The sequence below is a fragment of the Electrophorus electricus genome, chromosome 6 (genome assembly GCF_041902795.1).
Source record: "Electrophorus electricus isolate QZ-2024a chromosome 6, ASM4190279v1, whole genome shotgun sequence".
NCBI lineage: Eukaryota > Metazoa > Chordata > Actinopteri > Gymnotiformes > Gymnotidae > Electrophorus > Electrophorus electricus.
In genome coordinates, this window is record NC_137502.1 from 21,911,491 (window position 1) to 21,927,055 (window position 15,565).

At 40.5% G+C, this 15,565-nt stretch overlaps 2 protein-coding genes across 3 annotated transcripts in view; one reads left to right on the forward strand and one right to left on the reverse strand.

The window, feature by feature from the left end:
• Positions 1–2,040: 2,040 nt before the first annotated feature.
• On the reverse strand, positions 2,041–4,886 carry LOC113577300 (RNA guanine-N7 methyltransferase-activating subunit-like protein). Of its 2 annotated transcripts, none has more exons than XM_027009875.3 (3): positions 4,734–4,886; positions 4,354–4,542; positions 2,041–2,563 (listed from the first exon to the last, which is right to left on the reverse strand). In XM_027009875.3, the coding sequence occupies exons 2-3, from the start codon at positions 4,521–4,523 to the stop codon at positions 2,401–2,403; spliced, it is 333 nt and encodes a 110-aa protein (XP_026865676.1). In that variant the 5' UTR covers positions 4,524–4,542; positions 4,734–4,886; the 3' UTR covers positions 2,041–2,400. The 2 variants fall into 2 exon arrangements, with proteins under 2 accessions (XP_026865676.1, XP_026865677.1); XM_027009876.3 differs by having other exon boundaries at positions 4,728–4,880.
• A 512-nt stretch (positions 4,887–5,398) lies between these two features.
• Positions 5,399–15,565, forward strand: part of homer2 (homer scaffold protein 2) — an 18,568-nt gene continuing 8,401 nt past the window's right edge. The window contains exons 1-4 of the mRNA XM_027009885.3: positions 5,399–5,844; positions 10,396–10,552; positions 13,424–13,555; positions 13,705–13,797. Of these exons, the coding sequence (XP_026865686.2) occupies positions 5,840–5,844; positions 10,396–10,552; positions 13,424–13,555; positions 13,705–13,797 (387 nt within the window). The 5' untranslated portion in view covers positions 5,399–5,839. The remainder of the gene's footprint in view (positions 5,845–10,395; positions 10,553–13,423; positions 13,556–13,704; positions 13,798–15,565) is intronic.

Sequence of the window (15,565 nt, forward strand, 5' to 3'; positions counted from 1 at the left end):
CTGAGCCTTACTTTTAGAATACATAGCTTGTGCTCTCTCCTTTAGGAACATATAGCCCATGCCCTCCTCCCGGGAGCAACCACTGCAGAGAGATGATGGTGTTCCACTGTTCACAGCAGTTTGGTGCAGCAATATAAAAGCTGACATTATTTAACGTGTTTCCAAAAAGCATTGCAACACAAAGATCATTGTTAAATGGTAGAGTAACTATCACAGTGAAAACTGAGTTAAGATGATCTTAACACTGCAAAGCTTTTGGAAAGAGGCCCAGGTCATGACCACCTGAACCAGTCTCCTTTTTAACCACTAACAGAATGGCTTACAGATGAAGCATTTTTTGTCTTCAGTCCCTTCTGTGCTGTCTACTGTTATCATCCTGCCTGCGGCAGAAATGCTGCCTGTGAGAATAAAAATAGATTCAACTGGAGACAACAAAACTGCACCTCCCCCTCAGAGCCCAGAACACTCAGCTATTGCACTGACAGAACCAAGGTCTCACTCAGCTTTGGTCACCATCACAGCCTCTTCTTAAATGAGTCTCCTGTGTATGAAGCCATAAGAGCTTTGGGTGGCAGGGTTTGATAAAAATAAAAATTTGATATATTTTTTTAATATTAGGTCTGGGCTGGGATAGTTTTAGATTGGATTTTAGGATTATATTAGGTCATGGGTATGGTTACATTAGGGCTGAGTTTTAAAGTTCAATTATGGGTTGCGTTGTCACACGATTTGTAAATCTGAATGTTCACAGTCAACTGGAGCCTAGTGCTGACTCAACATCCCACCCTCCCACACACAAAGTCCAGATGTAGGTTGCAGTATGCCACAGGGGAGGAGAAGAGGAGAGAGATGTGGAGGTGGGGATGCTGGGTCTGAGTAGGAGAGACCAGTCTTCCAGAATTGCCCTGTAGTCCTGTCACATCACATTTACACACTCTCACTAACTCACTCTCACACAAACACCATGACAGATTACTTGAGCTAACATACATCCGTTCTGACTCTACCCTTGTTCTCTCACATACTCATATATGGATCTTCTTTCCACATTTTCATGTACAGAAAAAAAAAAAAAAAAAAAAAAAGTTTCCCCTGCAAGTAATTGCTTTAAAACTTAATAGCATATTTAGCACAGCAAGGCCTAGGGCTGGGCCCTCCCTCCCTCTGTGCAGGGGCTCCTGCAGTTTACCTGGTATCACTAAGCCTGGGAATACAAATGTTTGACTGGTGGGGGCGTTTCTCGATCTCTAAAACAACCTGGCCTAGCATAAAGGTTCAAGGTACCCTCCCCTAGATTTTTCGAGATAGGGCATGTTTTTTGAACACCCTACCCCATCTGTATATTCGAGTTTTATAGCTTGATAAAACGGCCAACTTGGCTAGTTAGCTACCTCTTCTGATAATATAAAATTACGTAATTTTATATGGTTTGTGGGCCAGCGACTACTCGTTCTCCATTTTTAAATGGTGCTTACCGCCGATTTTTTACAATTTTTTAAAATAAAAAGATATATAAAGTTATATATATATATAAAGTTATATATCAAAGTCTTTTTTTAATATTTAACGTTCCGCTCAACCCTAACCGTTTTAGACGGAAACATTTCGTGGCGAGGCTGAAATCATTGGGACTCGAGCTCCGAATAAAAAATCCCTAGCAACGCCCCGACTCACTGGCAAGTACCACGATATCATGAGACAGTCGGAGAGCTCTGCTATCGGTCTTCAAGACCTTTTAACTATTTTGTAGTAGTCAACAAAAATGAATGCAGGACTGAAAGGATGTAGCAATACCAGTCACTGACAAAATAAACCAGTACAAAATCACCTCAAACAAGACGCAGGTAAGAGTACATGAGTAAATACAGACACAGTATTTGCTATGCCCAGCAACTCACAAAAATGTTTGCAATGGTTGAGAACATACTGATGTGTGAATGAAGACACAACAGCTTGTTCCACCAGTTTCCCCCAAACCCCTCACACAATTACCCACACATTTAGACTGTCTACCTTATTAAAAGAAATGTTTCACACAGATTATTCAAAAATATTTTAATTACATTGTAAATCTTACACTATGGTGATGCTCCTCTGCAGATCTGTTCCTTGACCCCTTCAGAGATTAAGCCATGATTTATCTTACAGGGCCCAACTGAAAGTTAGCTGCATTGTTGAAACACACGTCAAGTCCATTTCCACATGATGCACTGTGCTGCATTTCTATATTATAGCTCCATCTCTAAATCAATACAGAGAACTACAGGAGTTCAGAACATGAACACAGTCCCAGTGTCATTAAGCCCTCAACTACCATGCTGTATACATGCCAGATCATCTGAGCACAGCTTTTCACAGAATAAGAAAAAGCAGCTTGGCATGTCCACAACCAGTAGCTGATCAGTAGCGGCCATAGTGTGATCTCTGATTGTAGGAGTTATGATACCCTCCACGTGGAGTCCATCGCTGGGAACCCCCCCCCTCTTGGCCACGCCCCCTGCCCCGGCCTCTGTCCCATCCTCCATCCCACTCTGGACCACCTTGCTGTCTGCTGCCCTGGAAGCTAAAGGGAACACAGAGGTCATCTGAGTTTTGAGAAGAATTGATCAAACGGAATTTAAATGTACATAAACTTTTTTTTTTTTTTTTAACAAATCAGTGCAACATCATGTGTAACTCAAGGCTAGTGTAAATTTTCCAAGACTTGTTACCACAGAAGCAGCCTGCTTATGGCCTAAACAGACACTAAAATGCCAATATACACTTAAATAAAAATGCTAAAAGCACCTATACAAAATGTACGAAAGCCCTAGCTCAAAATTACAGTGGCCGTGAAAACCCATCGCGCTGCAATTACACAATGCATATTCATAAAAAAGAAAACACGTGCGCTACATTTTCTACATTTGGTAAATCCAGCCACAGAACAACAGAGGTGTTTCTGCAGGACATGCAGATGAGATGGACTCCTATGACACCAGTGGTAACAGTGGCTGATGAAAAATAATTATATTTATGATTACCACTGTTATATGATTCTATTGGTTAGGATGATGCAGAACAAACAACTGACCTATTAATGCTCTGCATTCTTGCATATTTACTGTTTCGAGGCTGTACTGAACGCAGCCTTAAAGAACTCTGAAAAAAAATCCAATTTAACATGACATTTCTGTTTTAATGTACCTAGTTAGCTAGCTACATTCAGAGTGTGTTGCCAAGTTACAGTATAGGCTACGTTTTCATTCAAGTTTCATAGTTTATCTGGTCTGCTACAATTACCAGCTTTTCAATTCTTACTATCTTAAGCGTTCTTTTTACATGCATACCAAATATGATTTGAAATCAATAACATTAATGGTGGGTATATAGACAGAAACAGTTGTTTTAGACAGTATCTCTTTAGTCTGAACTAAACTGTAAAATAGTAACACTAGCTAGCGTTAGATATTTACTAGAAAGGTCAGGTTTATATTTGTGCTGAATGGGGTTTGGTTTTATCAAAATTCTTTAAGGCTACGTTCTGTACAAGCTATCAGTAGCAACAAATGCAAGAATGCAAAGCATGAATATGCCAATTGTTCATTCTGTACCATATACCAATGACAAAACCATAGTAATCACAAATATATATACTCAAACTTGTAGAGACGTAGTTTCAGAAACAGACACAAATACTCATTAAATGTTACTAAACTTACCCCATATCTGATGAAATATTAGATATGTTACCATATGTCTGTCATCATCAGTCTTAAATTAACCTTACCCTCCATTGACAATTCCTACTTCGACTTCTTCGTGGAAATGACATTATCAGTTAAAACTGCTTTAGCAGGGTACTTTAACACACCCTACAAATGGCATGTTAAACATGTTGGTTTGGTGACGTCTGCTGTTGACAAATAAATCTACTAATTATAATTACATTTAGAGGCCCACTCAACTTACTGTACTTGGTATGCTCACCATACTTAACTGTAATTTGTAACTATTTCTGTCGGCATAAAACAGTTGCTACGTTTAGTAACATGTTTGCAATGAAGTTTCCATTGTCTCAGCAAACTATGTATTATCTGCTACAACGGACTTATTCTAACTTTAAATAAACATGATGACGGTTTTTATGTTTATGTTGGACATATCCTAAAGTGGAGGCTTAAATCTTGGGGTGGGATCCTGGAAATCTTTTCCGCAGACAATATAACCAGAGCGGTACATACAGCTGCGCAGCTCTGTTTTTACGGAAAAGCTGTAACTACGTTACATGGAAATGTAAATGACCAGATGTACAAGCTGAGGACGTACCATACATTGTTTTTTTTAAAAACGCGAAATGCTGTGGAACTTTACCGGTTGTCTCTGCCTCGCTGAAATCCTCCTCCGCGTGGTCGCCAGGCTTCTACTACGGGCGGCTGGCTCTGAGGGCGCAGGACATACTGCTGAAAGGCTTCATCCTCCTCAGTAAACCGGTGCGCGAACTGGGACTCGTAGTTTGGAGATGTTTCAGTGCACTCAGTCATCCTACCCTACGACAATTATCTTAACAAAGAGCAAAAAAAGACAATCCCTATAAGATAACTAGTTAGCTACCTCCCTAGCTACTAGCTAAAGACATCGTTATCTAATTAGTGTGTTGACCTAGCCATTTAAAAATGTTACATGCAAGCTTAAAGAAAGCACAGCTTGTAAGCCTCTGGTGGTGCCTTTTGGTGTTCAAAACGTACACTTACGTAACCTATGTTAGTATGCTCAGGAGAAGCGGCACTTTTTTCACTGAGACAACACGATTATAGCCTTCTTTTTTTCCTTTTCCACCACGGTAACCGAGAGGATGACTTATAATGTGCAACCTTCGCGAGTTCCCCAGGTTGGCTGCTACAAAGGTTCCGTTCCGTTCCCTCTGCAAATTTATTCTCAAAAACAGCCAGTTGGGTTAATTTACAGGTTTTAATTGTTTGGATACCGTTTTCGCAGCACTTACCTCTTAAATCGCTATTGGAAATGTTTTAAAATGTCCGATAGTATGAAAATCCTCCCTGAGTAATTAATGTAGTGCTTAAAATAATCAACCTGTTAAATTTGCCGTTTGGATTAGGCGGTCGACTTGATTGTGCCACCCTAGTCCTCAGATTCCAGAAACCAGTTTTCATTCTAACTTTTCAAATTGCCTAAACAAACGGACTTTGGATTCGTAACTATGTAAGTAGAATAAAGTAAACTGCTAACTTAAATTTAAAACACTTTAAGTAGGCCTGTCTCCTTTTAAATTGTGACCATTTGAATCTCACTGAAATATGCTGCAGTCGTAAACTGGACATTTGTCAGCCTAGGTGATGTTGATTCGCTGGTGAATATTCTGAAGCTGGACGTGGGAGGTTGTTCTCGAGCAGGTGGAATATCCACTCCGTGTCGCTGCTGCCGCTGCTCTGTCGCTCTCGTGTAATTTAAATCCGACAGGGAGCGGACAGCGCGGACCAAATTCTCCCGGTTACAACTACATAAGAGGATTTTTCAATGTTTGAAAATTTAGGCTCATAGTTTTTAAAGATAAACTTACTGTCCGCTGCGAATTGTACCCGAAAACGTGTGGAATATCTTTAGATCGCGAACACGTTTTGACGATCTACGGCATTATCCTGGAGCAACTGGAGTCTTTTAGTTCTTGACTATCATATTTCAGTTCTGTCGAATTCTTTCGTCAAGCTTGACCTGATATGGAGTCAAAGAGGAGCTAACGACAAGCGGATTCACTGTACAAGTCGCTTCTACTGTCTCACTTAGAATTGCCTCTGATAAGATCGTTTTTGACTGCTGTTCTGACACAAAGTCCACTGCGATGGGGTGAGTGTGGTGACTTTTTCAGCTTTGAACTCTTAAGACGCATTTACTAAATCTCTATTTTTGTACTTGTGTCGTGTGGAATTTGTGGTTTACGTTTATTATACATATGACTACGCTTAACTCCCTCATCCCCTCGTACTACTGAGACGATTTAATAACCAAATACGATTATTTGGTTTATTAGACAAGAGCAGTAGCGTAGCTTACACAGGCTAGGGAGGTTGTAGTCGGTATTGTGCATGTCACCTTCAAGGAATAATCAGGTGAAAAGTTTTTAGGAAATACGGGGTAGTTTTGATCTTTGCGGGTATTTCTCCCAAACCTCTTTGAAAGCTTCATTTTTTACTTTAGTGTCAATGTATATCCCATTACTGCAGTCACTTCGTTATGTTTTAAAGTGGAGCGGTTTAGCAATTTAGCAGGTCCCTCGTTATTGCTGGGTTTATCTAGTAATAAAAATGGCCTGGCAAATGACGACCCAATAATACTGCTTGTTTTTCATTTAATGGCTTTATTGGTATGTTTTTAGTTCGGGCGTGTTGTAACGTTGTGATACGGAAGGTGGACAGGGTTCGTTTTTTGAAGGGGCTGTGCGGATCGGGGACAGAACCAACATAACCCACGCGCGAGCATGCAGAATCCCTGAGAACACGGGGACAAGGGGCCCGAGTTGGGCCCTTGCAGATGTGTTTAAAAGTATCTGCATCACAGCTGTGATATATTTATATTGCACAAACTGCTTAGATGTTGAAACGTTTGTAGAATGTGTGTGTTTTAAAAATCGTATTTCATTATTATTCCTTTTCATGAATTTAGTAGTGCCAAAGTCACTAGACAGTTGTTTCTGGTCATCTAGACCATCTAGCACATGCAATACTCAAGGCCTCTGCCTCAGGAATGTCGTATTGCAAACACTGAAGCATCCATGTCAAGGCTGGTATGGAAGCCACTTGGTGTGTGTGTGAAGAAATCAAACCTGCCAGACCAGTCAGAGAAGTCTCACCTTGCGCAACAGAACACTGAAACTGGCCCCGAAGACCAACAGCCATACAGCAAAATAACACAACCAAGTAAAAACCATCCTGACTGACTCTTCCACTACAATCTCTGCTATGTTTGTGCATTGCAGAAAGGCAATACAGCTTAGTTGTGTGGGCTTTCTTGCTGTTAGGAGACACAGTACAGTGACATGCACATGTTCTTGGGAGTGGAGTGTGTTCCAGGGCAGGGCAGTTAACTGACAGTAGGAACTGCACAGCTCTGACAGGAAAAAATGTACTGGTATTAAATAAGGAGATATTTTTCTTATTGTCTAAAAGGGCACACCTTCAACAAAGGGGCCCTGTTCCACTCTGCACATCTGGGCACACAGTCTTGGCCATTCCTGCCTCAGTGTAGCTGTATGGGTGCATGGTTTGGATTTGCCATTCATTTGTTCTCCATAATCTTCCCTTTTTAAAGCACCACAACCATTTCTTCCTTCGAGCCAAAATATGGTGTTGCTCAGTGACTTTTCACTGGTGATTTTTCTTGTAGTCTGTCAGACCTGAGGATACAAGATTATAGATTAACTTCACGCCTCTTCCCTTCAGTCTCATTCTCTACCTCCCCTTCTCCATCTCTCCTTCTCCACTTCTTTCCTTCGCTCAATCACAAACACAGTCTTACTGACTCAGAGCTATTTTGATTAACTTTGTGAGAGCACAGTGACACTGTGTGTTTGAATGTGTTTTGTACTCACTAAGTCACTTTCAGTCTGTTATTCTGTGTCCTTGCACTCTTTCTGCACCACTCCACCAGAGACAGTGACAGTCATATTGCACTTTGCACAGGGGGGTGTGTCTACATGAAGAGCTTTGCACAGGGGGGGTGTGTCTACATGAAGAGCTTTGCACAGGGGGCGTGTCTATTTAAAGAGCTTTGTACAAGGAGTGTGCATATATGCATGCACGGTTGTGCATATGAAATTCATCCTCTATTTCAAGTGAGTGAAATGTTTGGGTGTTTTGTGGACATAAGTAGTTTAATTATGGTAAATGGAAGAGCCATCGCTTGTGGAGTTGAAGCCTTACAGATGGTGCCATCTGATTGCCAGCTGGTCATCCCAGTGCTCCTATGGACTACCATTCATTTATAGTATTATTACTTGACCCTAATCATTGGCCTTGGGTTGGGATCGATGAAATCAGTGAGCAGTGAACAAATATGAATCAGTTGATTTGGGCATAAAAAGTAAAAGATTGGAAAAAAGGTTTTTGATGTGTTTGAATATGACAGACCGTATCTGCACTGCTGGGTTCAAAATGGGAGCTGTGTGGTCTGTGACCTGCACAGTTTGGGGCATCCAAAGCATACATGTTTGTCTTTTTTTTCAGGCCTTTTAATCATCATAGTGTAATTCACCTTGTCTGGGCCATCCAAGATTGTTTTAGAATTACAGTGAAGTCCTTAGATCCACATAACCTGAATACACGTTATTATATTTGTCAAGTGAACAATTTGCTGATTGGATGGTCTGAATATAAATAAATGAATAAATACATTACATTTCCATTGGAAAGTACTTTAATCACCTTCAAGAATTGCTCATACAGTACCATGGATGTCTGTGATAATCTTATAAAGAATGGTAAATATATTTTGTCTTGCACATTGGATTCTTATAACTGTGTTTTTGACTTCACTACTAAAATTAAAACTAGCTGTTCCTTATGTTACATTACAAAGGGGAACATATTATATAAGCTGGAAAAATAAATTATAGGATGGTTGACTCTCCCTACCTTTTAATACATATACATGCCAAGTATTACTGAACAAACAATTGTCAATGCATCTTACACTGTCAGATATCCAAGCTTAGCTGGGAGCTATTGGTAAGCTCTCACCTGGTAAGCTCCGGCCACTCAGCACAATCCGCCCTCATGCTGGACCACACCTGAGTGGGGAGTAGTGCTGTGATTGGAACAAAACAGTGTTGCTTTCTTCTCAGGGGCCCGAACATGCGGGAGAATCATGTTGGGCGATTCCTGTCCAGCGTGTTGGTCTTCCTTTGTCTTGTACTAGTTTCCTCTGGTACATCACATTGTTTATATTCTGCATTCAAACAAATTCCAGAAATGTTTCAAATGACTTGGTATGACTTGATGATGCATGCACTCTTTTTAATATGCATTAGTGTCCTCTTTTGTTTATTTATAGTATATAGCACTTATTATATGCATAATCACAGAGTGGGAGGGAGCAGGACAGAGTGGCCTTGGTGGGTGGAAGTGGAGGGAGGGTGTACTGAAATGGCAGCAGGAAGGATCCTACAGAGGGATTCACACTGGAAAGTGAACCTGAGAGCTGAAAGAAGATGAATATAAGTAATGGGGGACAATAACCACACCAAGCTTCCACAGTGCATAGTTCGCAGCTCATTTTCACTATATGAAAGGTGTGGTGGCCAATGCTATGTGAATAATTTCCTTGCTTTTCTCACATCTGATCCATTCTGATTCAGAAAGATGACACACCCCTCACAAATGAAAAAGGTCAACACACCACTGGATACACAAACTGCATTGTGGGTAAACTAGATTACAGTTAGGGTTCAGATTAGGATTAATGGGTACAGGGAATAGAAGGGTTTGATTTCAGTGAGGTTTATGCTGTGAGAAGATTATCTTTGTCTGAACACAACCACCAGCCTTTGCTAAGGGTGAGTGAATATTAGTACATTTCCACTTCAAGATCTTTTGAGCCGAAGTATTCCAAAAATACTTTCTGGTTTTCACAGCTAGTTCTGAATTACTCTTATTCTGTCTGGAAAAGGTTTAATAAAGCAAAAGTCCTGACTCTAGAATTTATATCACGTGATAAAAAAGACACCCACATTCAATACCATATTGGTCCCAATTACAGCTGTGCATGGTACCCACATCATGGCATTTTACTTGTCTTTTTTTTTTTTTTCCCTTGCTGTAACATTACATCCGCAGGATTCTGTTTCAGAGATGTAAGATAGCTATCTTTAGTTTGCACAGCCAGATAAGACCATCAGTACTGAGCTAGCTAAATCAAACACGTCTTCCGAAAGTCATGTGAATGGATTTTTAAAAAGGAGAGATTTTTAACATGGGATGGAGAGTTTGTGTAATTATGTTTACTGCAGTCCAAAGGTGCTCTTTTTCAGTTAGATAGCTTGCTAACAGTGCCTTTGGAGAATCTTTACAAATCGGGGCTCAGTTTCCTAAAAGCGTCATAGTGTTACGATTTGTCTTAAATGGGACAGGGAGTGTTTGGTGTAATACGCACTCTACCGCTTTTTGTTATGATCCTTTTGGGTCCTTAATTTGGAGATCATAAAGGATTTTCTCTCTCTTTTGATTAATTTTGCTTCTTTGAAAGAGAGAATAGACATTTCGATACCAAAGATAACAAACAAGGAATACTAAAGTGTGCTAGACCTAAGACTTCAAAAGACAGACTTCTAGTTTAACTTCATATGCTTACGCCTTACTCGCCCCTCTCTCTCTCTCTCTCTCTCTCTCTCTCTCCATCTCTCAGGGAGCAGCCGATCTTCACTACCAGAGCCCATGTCTTCCAGATCGACCCTACCACAAAGAAAAACTGGGTTCCAGCCAGCAAGCAAGCAGTCACTGTCTCCTACTTTTATGACAGCACACGCAACAGCTACCGTATCATCAGTGTTGATGGCTCCAAGGCAAGTGAGATGAATGGAGAAAAGTAGAATTGTATGGTCTTTTAATCATTATTTGTAAATAATCACCGCGACTGTTACAGATATAGACTAATATGCAGTTTGTGGTGGGGCATACACTTTCATACAAAGGAGCAGACTTTCATACACGGTGGTATCTTTTTTGATATCAGCTAAGCAATAATTGACAGACTATGCTCAGTTTACAGCTAATTGAATACTGTTTGAATCTTGAACATTTTACATGCTTTTAAACAAATCGTTTAGTTTTTTGGTCTAGCAGGTGTATTCATGGGTACAAATAGGGAAGTACAACATATAATGTGGTTTTTATGCACATGCTTACACACTCTAAGGCAATGCAATCCATTCTGTAATCTCAGCAGTAGTCCTAATCCTAACCCTAATGCAACCCCTAACCTTTATTTTAACCCTATCATTAACCCTAAAGTCAAGTTCCATACAGCCATAGCTTCCATTCACAGAGAGGAGACTACCTGCTTTTACATTCATAATCAGTCTGCCTCACACACATTCACAAGCATGCTAAGATATATGCTTGTACAACTTAGCTAATTAAAAAACACTTCTGTTAAAACCATAGCAAGGAACATTTAACTCATTAGCACCATATTACTTACTTAAATACACCTTCCTCAACCTGCCCACTCAGAAATGCCCAGCTGTATGTGTGCTCATGTAATAACAGATGTGCAATCTCATGAGGAATTGTGTACCAGACAGAGTTCTGTAGTGGGAAACGGTGTACTATTATGATATCATGGGATTATTTATTGATCCTTAAGGCTGTTTAGTGGTTTACGGTGGTCTGCAGTAATGAGTATTCTATGGGAGTGATTAGTAATCAGAAGAAATGAGTTCTGTATAAGATTGTACAACAATCATTAGTAATGAATAGTGTTTTAGGCTACACTTTACAGCATTTGGCAGATACTCTAATTCAGAGCAACTTGTATATTTATTACAGGACAGTACATGTACTGCCTGGGAATCAAGCAGATGATGATAGTGTTGCCAGCACATTGTTCCACCTGCTGTAGTGTAGTGTAGTGTCTGTAGTATGAGTTGCGTCCTTTAGTGGTCTGTATATGTCCATGATGTCTGTCTTCTATGAATGGCATAACCAGACCAAATAATGGAATTTGGTTGCAAGAAATAGTTTGGCACACTGTACACACTGTCATTGTAACGTGGTGGTGTTTCTATAGCAACTTTGAAATGCCAGGAAATCACAGAGAACATGTATATATGTGGTGCAGCATTCTGAAATGAATTGCCTAGATGTATTTAAAATTCATATGATGTGTGAAAATAATTCCGCATTCTGACTATAGGGAGTTTGTGTTGAGTGTGTGGACGTCGGTGTTGAGCGAGTAAGAACGTCTATGTTGAGCATGTGGGGGCATTGTTTTGAGCATGTGAACATTGGTGTCATGCTCTAGTGTGCATGTGTGTTATGATGCTGAAGGGTTCCATGAGGATTTTTGGTTCTCTGTCATTACAGAGTAGATATGCCCTCTCTCTACAGTACATTTATATTCTGTGTTGCCATAGAGATGTGTCCCTCAGTACGGGGACAGGCCTAGTAGTGTCACATCTGTGTTCCGTTTTGGACCACACACACACTTTATTGAAGTACTCTCCCTGTGTGTTCTGTAGTTAGGCAGTGTAATGCTATGCCATTAGAGCAGGGAGGGATGTAGCGGCAGTGCCGTTAAGTGTACACTGAGAATACTGTCCTCAGTTTGTCAGCCATAGTCTCTCCTTTTCTTTTCTCTTCTGTGCTATCTGTTCTCTCTTCTCCTTCCCTACTCTGCACTCGCATCATACTATGACCTCTTTACTAACCCCCAACACCCACACACACACACACTCCACCTGTCTCCTAACTGCACCTGCTGCTCTCACTCTCTCTCTCTGGCCACATGACTGATGGGCACAGGCGGGCACACGCACGCGCGCGCACACATGCGCATGCACAGTCCTGCTCAGACCACTTCTGTAAAGATTTCACATCTGAAACCTACAATTTCTTCCACAGAGTGACAGCTTACAGAATAGGCAACCAGAGTCTTCACTACTAATACCTATTAGCTCATAATAATACAAAATATTAATGTTATTATTGAAATGGTTCAACAAAATGCACATCGGCCCACAGATATGATCGCTCAGCCATGGATATGGTGAAGTACCTTGGGTTGGATTAGTGTCAAGTTAGTCACTGGGTTTGACTTGGGGTCCTTGGTTAGAATTAGTTTGGGGTCAATTTACAGTCAGTTTGGGTTAGTTCTTCAATAGGGTGAGGTTAGGGTCAATGACATTGTGTTACTGTCAGGTAAAATTGTAAAAGTAAAATTGATTTTAGTTTGTATATCCATCTTCATCTGCATCAACAAATTGTTCTGTGTTCCACAATTGGCAGTTGTTGAATGTTCTTGTTCAGACATCATTGAGTTGTATGCTCAGTTTTCACATGCCATTAGCACTGTGTGCGCTACTCATATTCCCAGATCACCCAGATCACTACAGGGATGTCTGGACAAAGTGAAATTGAGAATGATAGGGCAGGGGTGTGGGGCTTGTAGTTCCTGAGCAGGGGTCAGGGTGTAGTGGTTATGTTTTGAAAAGAAAAGGGGGTGGAGCTGGTTTTGGTGTTTCCACACTAATTTGTGCTTTTCCATCCTGTTGAATGTTACAATGAGATAAGCACCCTAATCTTATCTCATCACCCAACTGTTGTCTTCTATTTTGAGGTAGGGGTGGGTGTGTGTGTGTCTGTGTGTGTGTGTGTGTGTGTGACTTTTGTACAAAATGTACAAAATTCTGTTAAATGATGCTTGTGTATTCCAGGTCATCATTAATAGCACCATCACTCCCAACATGACCTTCACTAAGACCTCACAGAAATTCGGGCAGTGGGCTGACAGCCGTGCCAACACTGTCTTTGGACTGGGCTTTGCTTCTGAGCAACAGCTAGCAAAGGTCTGACCACACCCGTGTGCGTGCGTGCGCGCGCATACACTCATGCCCGTACACATGCATGTACTCTGGCAGACTCACTTAAGTTAACTGTGATCTGAAGCTTGAGTAAATGAGTATCTGATTTGGTGGTTTCTGCCCTGATGGAACAGTTTGCAGAAAAGTTCCAGGAGGTGAAGGAGGCAGCAAAGCTGGCCAGGGACAAATCTCAGGAGAAGACTGAGACCTCCAGCAACTACTCACAGGTAGACCTCGTCATTCTCCTCAGATCATCAACATTCATTTTGTTTAGTTTTTCAACAGAAACATACTGAACACCCTATAGTTTCCATATGCTAATTTCTGTCAACATCTCAAATATTTACTGATCACTTAGATTGTGATTATTAGTCTTAAATCTAGCAGAGCTAACTACAGCCCACTGAAACAGGACTTAAATTAGTTCTGGTAAACATGGCTAAGATGGGAGTTTTTGGCACTCCTTGGTTTCTCAGTTTTTGCGGCTGCAGGTAGATGTCAGGGCCTGGGGCTATGGTTGGGTTAGCTAAGTAGGAGAGGAATTCTGCATATTCAAGAGCTCACAGTTATCAACACTGCACAGAAAAAAATTTTAAATGTCGTGAGACAAATTAAATTAGTGTGTTCATGTCCAAAAGTAAATCGGGATTCAGTAAGTCTGCTTGGAAAACTTGTGTGCACACCAGTAATGATGAATATGTATTCGGAACCTGTGTGCGTGCCGTCAGTCATTTGAATAAAGTTAATCTCAATATCTGTTTAAATAAAAATGTTTTAAAAGCTGTTGCAAATATGTATGTCAGTTCAGATGTTTGTTGGGAAGGGAAAATGCTTAAAGGCAAAGAGAGCTAAAAAAAATTGGGCTCCATTTTTCTGAATGTGAAATTTAATTGAAGGTCGATTCAAAACAGTTTTCTCAGGCTGCGTCCACACCAATAGCATTATTGCAATACTGCTGTAGACACCTCCAAAGAACATTTTCGTCTTATGTTGTCACAATTATACAGCGCTGTCCATACATGTGGATATTGACAGTTGTTATCCAGGAAAACATCATGTAGTGTTAAACTGTGTAAATGAATTTGAACTAAAAAACCACTTGTTCACTGTAGCATCAATAGGCTAAGCAAGGTGCCAATATCATATCGTGTCAGGTCTTAGTAGATTAATCACTACTTTGTGTGAGATTTTTTGCAGATGTTGTATGCATGATTGAAAGTTATCGGCTTGGAATTTAGGCAGATTGGAATTTTAAGATTGGTGAGCTACTTAAATTGGCAATTTGAATGTAGGTCTATAATTCCATGTTACATACTAAGATAAGATAGATAAGACAGATAATTTGGTAGAAAGATAAAACAATTTATATCAAAATGTTTAAAATGGTCCTTGGTTTCCACCAACTGTGTCTATAGTATGTGATAGTTGTGGGTAAAATACCACATTTGCATCATAGAGTTCTTACAGCAACTGCTTTATCAACTTGGTGCTACAATGCCAAACACAATGTACTGATCATTTATTTGTGATGTATTTTAATGCAACAAGGCAGTCACTGTAACTCGGATAATGGAGTTGGGGAAGCTCCAAATCTTACATTGGAATAAGGGGCATATGCAATAAATTTGACATCGTCATCATCATAGCATTCATCTTCTTTATTGCACACTTTTCTATTCCCTGTGAGAGATTCAGCTTCCTGTGTGGGACACCCAGTTGCTCCCAGGACAGCGGAGTGCAACCCTGCACAGAAACCGCATTTCTGTAACTTGTATTCATGTATTACTATTTGATCTTAGCCATCTCGTGACCAAAGGTGAGGATTGGGACGTAGATAGCCTAGTACCCCTTTGTCTCGGGATTAAACTCCTGCTTCACCACCACAGACTGATTCAGAGACTGTAACACTGCATCTGATCTGATCGGTCTGTCAATCTCAGTCCCTTGTGAACAAATTCCCAAAGCACTTAAACTCCTCCACAAAAGTTTTCTCCT

What these genes read in the sequence shown, in the direction of transcription:
- LOC113577300 (XM_027009875.3), bottom strand. Translation starts at nt 4,523, where the DNA reads ATGACTGAGTGCACTGAAACATCTCCAAACTACGAGTCCCAGTTCGCG. An exon ending in CAGCGAGGCAGAGACAACCG is followed by an intron (nt 2,564 to 4,353) that starts GTAAAGTTCCAC and finishes TGTTCCCTTTAG; the next exon opens with CTTCCAGGGCAGCAGACAGC.